We start from the raw sequence: 7,054 nt of genomic DNA on the forward strand, positions 1-7,054 counted from the left end.
TAGTTTGTCCTTTTTAAAGTTAAAACCAAAAAATGAAAATAGAATTTAAAAAACAATAATACTGTTTTCCTGCATTTAGTGATATGTGGGAATCTTTACCATTGCCTTCAGTCCAACTCCCTGGACGCCTCTTCCATTTGGCTGCCAAACTTCAACAGCATTTACACCAAACTACTGTTGGTTCAGCTTGCAGTTTTATAAACGCTTACTTTATAAGATAAGTAACAAAATCTACCACCACCTTCACTATCAACATGTTAGCTTGTATATAACCCAACATAATCATGTTTAAGAAACTAAACAAGGTTTTACTCCTGATCAAATTTTAGTGGTCTTTCACATTCCCCAGAAAACGAACAGGGGGAGGCTGAGCCATGCTGGAGAAGCAGGGCACATGCTTGAACTGTATTGATGATCTGAGCATGTGCCCTGGCTCTCCACCATGAATCCTCTCTCTTATTACTCATTTCAACGTTTGACGTAGAGATAGAATTCCCAAGTCTTTCAGCACAAGGTCAGTACATGCATTATAATAACTTGCTGTTTTCTGTTTTGCTTCACTGACTAAACTTGCATTGTATGAGGGTGTCAACTTTCAATCGGCAAAAAATTGCATATCTCGACTTTGTGCTGCAAGAACCTTCATTATTTTCTTTCCTTTTTTGTTGGGTCATATGGAAGATATTTGATTAGAAAAGTGGGAATGACAAAAAGGTGATGATTGAACGCACGAATATAAAATTCACTTTTATTTAACACTGATACAAGGGCCATGTAGCTTAAATTAGAGGGCCTTGTATTTTGAGTACATAAATAACACCACACATCCCAAACAGAGCAGGCCTATTTTACATTACTAATAATTGGCTCTGCCACAACAAATAATTTTGAAGTTAGAAAATACCAACAGAGGAATAATAAATAATAAATACTTTTAGACCAGTTTGTCATCCAGGATTTCAAGGTCGTTTCTCCAAAACTGATGCAGCAGAACCGACTTGAACCAGCAGGCAGGAGCAAACCTTCTGCTTCAATCTCTCAACAGTCTCAACCGTCTCTTCACTCTCAGAGTCTAGAGTGATTCTCAGCTTATCCAACCACTCCTTTGCATTCTTAAGGTGTAATAATGTAAGAGCAATATCCTTATTGACTGTGTCCTTTTTTCCTTGGGTTCTCAAGGGAGAAAACCCAGCATCCAATGTCTTTTCCAAGTATTTCAAAAACCATGATCTTGTCTCTTTTATGAGGATTTGTCTCAACTCATTTGCCTCTTTTAGACCATCCCCTTTGGCCCATTCTAGTTTCCCAGACAGTGATAGTTCTATTTGAGGTTTTGGTGACTTTAAGGTGGTATTTTTATCAGCGACTAAGCTTGTCTTTCTGCCAGATTTGTCTGTTTTTTCATGAGATGGGAAATTGCTTGACTGAAATGATTTGTCTTTTAATGAGGTTGTGGCGTGTCTTTGGTCCATCAGCTGTTGGAGGGCGAAGAATTTGTTGAGAGTAGGATGGGGATTCTCTGATGCTGCAGAAGAACAGAGAGAGGCGAAAATGCTGAAAAGGAAACACGGAGAAAATAAATACAGTGGTGTTTTGGTATGTAGAAATTTTAGTTTCCCAAGCAGTTTGAAACATCTACAAGATGTCTGAGTATAACAAATATGAAGAATTTTCAATGTTATAAATGGACATTCATTTTTCTCGAAAAGTTGGGATATCCATGTACAAATGGCATCGTAAGACGTAAGCTAAAAGTATGCCTCAAAACATCATGAACCCACTTCGTTTTTTTTCCCCGTTGGTACAAGAACCCACTTCGTTTCCTTCCCCTCTCATCCGAATGCTGGATCTGCAGTAATGGGCCGAGGTTAAGCCATATGGGCACTGTGTGTGCTCTGTGAGTGTAATAGATAGAAAGAGGGCTGCTGCAATGTCACTTATTGCCATCCACAATGCATGACATTGGTAATTATTTCACAATTTTTTTTTTAAAATAATTGAAATCCTAATATTTTAAAAAATTGTTCATCTTTTTAATTATATTCTCATTAAATGCCTTATACAAGTGCTTTAATAATGACAATTCTAATGAATTATTTTTTCAAAAAAAATAATAAATGAAGTAAATGTATAATTGAAAAAAAAGTTATAAGAATTACCTAATGTCTTATATTTTATTCTAAATATAATTTTTAAAAAATGTCTTCTGTTGTGGTCGAGAAAGTATTATATATATTTGGAGACTGGGGATTGAGAGGGCAGGCAATTAGTGAGTGTTATTTGGGAGAGACTCTAGCCAGCTAGCCTCTCAAATGCTAGAGGTGGTTTTATGCTTCGGTTAGTGCTGTCCAGGTTATTTTCTTCTATTTTTATCTCTGTTTGTAGCTTAATCCATCACTCCTACACTATGGATTATCATCTATGTTTTAATATCAATTCTGGAAGAAGTGGGTTCCATCAGATAGTAAATTTGCTGCTTCCATGAACGGCTAAATCAAACCTCTTATTATCCATTCTACTGAATCCAAACATTATCCTTAACTAAATAACTTGCGCAGTTTAGATAAAAAAACTTAAAATACCTTAGGCACTTGACAAGGACTGATGCAGCAGATGCTTCTCTTTGAGCTTCAACTGCAACCATAGAAGCTAAATGTTTCTTTCTGAGCATTCCCTTTGAAATTGACAAGAAGGTGATACAAAACATGAAATGAGTTTATAAATTGCAAAGGCAAAAAGTCATGTGAATATGTTGCTGAAGCATCAAAGTAGCACTAATAAGGGAAAAAAAACCAAGATAAGTTAAAATTTGATTAAATTTGATACTGCGTAGACTACCAGCACGTCTCAGAAGAAGTCCATTGTCCTTGCTTCAGTTTGAACGAACTTTTTCACCTCAAAGCTCTTTTCAGAAATTTTTTTCACTAACCACAATTTTAACTTTCTAATGGGCTTTTGACACCCCAATTGAGGTTTGGGCCTCCCAAACCTTAATTGGGGTGTTTAGCCAAACATGAGCAAGTTTTGGATGTTGGATTATGGAGAAGATAAGAAAGGAAAATCTTTCGTTTACATGTCAATCAAAAGAGGCAATTCATTCCCTTTCCTTCTCTTCCATTCTCCATAATACAAACATATCATAAAGGATCAGGCTGCAATCCACCTTGTTAGGCTTCAAGAGGTTGCGAGGCAACGAGGACCATGTTAATGCCCCTGACGTGTAGCTTTTATCTCTACTGCTAGAGAAAAAGTTCAAGTCCAAATTTTCCTGTTTGCTAGAACTCCGTTTTGAATAACTGCTCTTAGAAGACACTATAGTCTCCTGGATGTTACATTGAGAAGTCTCTTGCTTTGTTGAAAGTGATTCAGGTCGATCACACGTTGGAATCATTGCAGGCACCTGAGATGCTCAATCATTATCACTTCATTGTTATTTTTATAACCTTAGAGTAACCTCAGCATAAGTTTGGTCACTTCCTTCAAATTCTACTGCAAAGAAGTATCTTTGTTTTGTGTTAATGAAATTGTTAACTAGTTTCTTAATTTCTCTTGACTGAGAGACTAACTAGCCTAAATCCTGAGGGATGGAGCTACGGCCGCTTTCACAGTTTAGGAACACTGTTTGGAATTTGGATGGGGAAAATATGAAATGACCAGTAAATTCTATTTCTAAAGTTTCTGTTGACAAAATTGTGTTTCATGTAGTATTTACATGTATAGTCTACAGATTGCCCACTTAGACCAGATCTAGATTGTTTCATTTAGGTACACTGCATTAACACCAGAAATTCTGATTTATATTGTATGTGGCAGATTTTACCAGCAGAAAGAATGATCAAGTCCTAAAACCATATCCTTTTGTGTCACTTGAATTCAAATAAAAAGGCAACAATCTTACCTTATCTTTAATCTCTTTTTTCCTTTCTTTTAGCCGACCCAACTTTTTTACCACCTCCATTTTCTAAATCATTTCTTCTATTTTCTCCATTACCATCTGGTCCATTAACTTTCATTGATGTTGAAACACCCTGCATATACCTGGATGCAATTCCAGTCTTTTCCTCCTTAATAACAATCTTCTTCTTCCCAGGACTTTGACTCTCTTTAACTACTACTCCATTTTCAGCTTGTACAGTACCCTCTGATGGATCCAAAATCTGCATTAAATCCTTAGGATCTCCCACAAAATGGTGCCTTCCAGGAACTGGTCTAACCCCAACAAGAACAGGAACTTGTGTTCCTGCCTCCATTTTTTCGACATAGAAGAACTGCCCAAGCTGCAACTTATCGTTCAGAATTAGGTCATTGTCTTCCTTTGAGAGTGAAGCATAGGTTGAATGAGAAGAGTCGGAGACTTTTATGAAGAAACCTTGGTTAGGCCATAATTCAGACCCAGATAAGGCAGGCACAATACTGATCACCTGCAGAAGCACCGATCGGTGTTCCCCGAGAACTTTCACATCAGTGTTGATCGTCTTGAGAAGCTTAAGTAGAACTCCAGGTATGAGGGAAGCCATTCCTCTTCTTCCACTTTCCTGCTTCTGTTCAAAGCTCTCATTGTATTTTTGGTGTGTTATTGTCCACGAGATGCTTGTAAAAATGCTTGCATGAACGGGATATTGAAGAAAATGATACAAAATTCAGGAGTACTTTGTTATTAACAATATTATTTGTTGGCAGATTGTGCTATAAATTGACTAATCTTGCAAGGGATTTAGAGCTGATCCGAGCAGAAAATTCAATGAATTTGGTTTTTTTCATTCACACAACATGAAAAGTAAGCAGAAAGAAAAGAATTCGTCTAGTATATAATAGAATCCAAGTGGAAACCAGCTGAAAGAGTAACAGAAGAAATGAATAAAATATGTTACCTGAGAGTAGAAGCATAAAAAGGCAAAGAGAAATGTAAAAGAGAGAAATCAAAGAGGCCCTTTTGTGGAGAGGTGTGATAAGAGTCTCTGCAAAGAAGTGAGAAAGCAATAAAATATCTGTGTTACTTACGAGGCACGTAACCATAAGATTCTCTTGGCTTGAAAACCAAGAGAAAATGCGCACGCGTGATAATTTATTTTCATCTAGGCTATGCAATGACTTGATATTTGAATTTACCTTTGATCGGATGATAATTTCAAAATGTGGGTCCCCTGTTATTCAGGGAAAGTGTATGTCTGTAATTAAACTAGACGTTTAATGACAGTTCAAGAGCACTTTGATCGAGACACGGGGACAAATAAATCAGTTTTACACAGACACGTGCGCGCGCGCGCGCGCACAATATATCTATTTAGGCCTCTTAGCGATGAGATTTCATTAAAATATTATTCCGAGAAACATGTTATTTATGCTTGTTTAATGGAATAGTGTAAATATAAAGAGAAAAGTTGAAAAGAAAAATACTTCAATAAAGAGAAAAATATATGTGTGTTGAAAAAAAAAAAGAAGAACGCTAGTTAATTTTGTTTAAACCATTTCTGTTGATCAAAGTAGAAATAAGTAGCACGCCACTATCAAACTATACCTAATATTTTTTTCTGAGGAATTTAATAAATATTATCGTAAAGAGAATGTTAATTGGGCAGAATGTGGTCGTATTTCGTTTTAAGTTAGAAGGAATGTGAACGTTGGGAAGGTAAGGATATCGACGCGTCCTTTTCTTGCTAATTTCGTTTTAATCCTAGAATTTTACTGTTTACTTATATTTAAATTAATATTTTTGAAGTTGACTTTAAAAATTATTTATTTTTTAAAAAATAAACATTAAATAAAAAAATTAAATTAAATCTAGCTAATTTCAATAGATATATACATTATACACATGTTTCTAAGTAGAGAGAGAATGAAGTTACTCCGTGCTAACCTTAGTAATAATAGTAAACTATAGTTGCTAATTTTTTTTTTTGGCCAAACTATAGTTAGTAATGAGCATCAGAATAAAATACATATTGGGTTATTCTGAAGATAGTTCTATAATACTTTTTGTACCTTCCATAATTGATAAAAAATGGCTATATTTAAATTCAGTTGTCCTTCATCTTTTTTGTTCCCTTTTATTTTGTTTTCCAAATGGAAGCAATTACAGTAAGCTAAAGCCACCCATCAACTTTGAGAGTTTTGACAAAAGAATATTATTGAGAATGTAACATTAATTGTCATTATTTTGATGTTACAAAGTTTTAAGTTAAAAATTTTCTGTTTACAAGACTAGATACTTTCAAATGCAAAACATGACTTGGCAAATCCAAGTATTAGAAAAACTCCTTAATAAAGGCTTTTTGCATATTCATGCTAAAATATCTATAAAAAATATGCAAAATTATCTATTTTGAAGAAGATATCTTTATCAAACATATCACTTTCACTTGCACCTAAGATGTAATTAATGAATTTAATTTTCAATCAAGACTTAACTGCTTACTTTTAAGATATGATAGATTACAAATAAAATATTTTTTTCAGGATCAGAATATATTAGATTCAATATTGACTACTCAATCAACATTAATGACTCCCTTGTTTGTAAGGGCCTCATAATTGGGTAAATAATTTCTTTAAATAACTTTTTGACCCATTTTTTTGATTAATTAGTACTAACATTGTGTCTTGCAGCTTGCTGGTGAAAGCGCAAGTGTTTTCACATTCACTCGCCAATGCCAATTCACGACGAGCTCGATTCGATTCGGTAGTCACAGCTGAATCTTTTTTTCACAAAAAGAAAAAGGTCTTAGGAGAAGGAGCAGAAGAAATATGAAAGGTTTATAGAATTTTTGTTTAGCCAATATTTCTAAATGCAGAGGTTTCACAATTACCTTCAAAATTTTGATACTAACATATCATAAATTGCAACTCATGTCTTAAATTTTAACACGAAAGGTTTAAAATGCTTGTTTAACAATTACCTTGCCAAACGTGACACTGAGGTGTGAAAATTTAAAACTTATGATCCTAAGTTTAACATAAAAGGTGGTTAAGTCAATTAGCCAACAAAATTATTTACGTAATTTTATTAAGAGAAAGGTGGTTAAGTCAATTTCTTAAATTCATCTGATTACTTAAA

At 34.5% G+C, this 7,054-nt stretch overlaps 1 protein-coding gene across 1 annotated transcript; it reads right to left on the reverse strand.

The window, feature by feature from the left end:
- Positions 1 to 718: 718 nt before the first annotated feature.
- Positions 719 to 4,860, reverse strand: LOC129289361 (uncharacterized). The gene is made up of 4 exons (XM_054926120.1): positions 3,909 to 4,860; positions 3,164 to 3,400; positions 2,583 to 2,674; positions 719 to 1,554 (listed from the first exon to the last, which is right to left on the reverse strand). Exons 1-4 carry the CDS (start codon positions 4,515 to 4,517, stop codon positions 960 to 962), a joined length of 1,533 nt encoding a protein of 510 aa, XP_054782095.1. The 5' UTR covers positions 4,518 to 4,860; the 3' UTR covers positions 719 to 959.
- Between the last annotated feature and the right edge of the window lie 2,194 nt (positions 4,861 to 7,054).

This window comes from Prosopis cineraria, unplaced genomic scaffold (assembly GCF_029017545.1).
Source record: "Prosopis cineraria cultivar Desert tree isolate PC_DT_omini unplaced genomic scaffold, ASM2901754v1 PC12, whole genome shotgun sequence".
Classification (NCBI taxonomy): Eukaryota; Viridiplantae; Streptophyta; class Magnoliopsida; order Fabales; family Fabaceae; genus Prosopis; species Prosopis cineraria.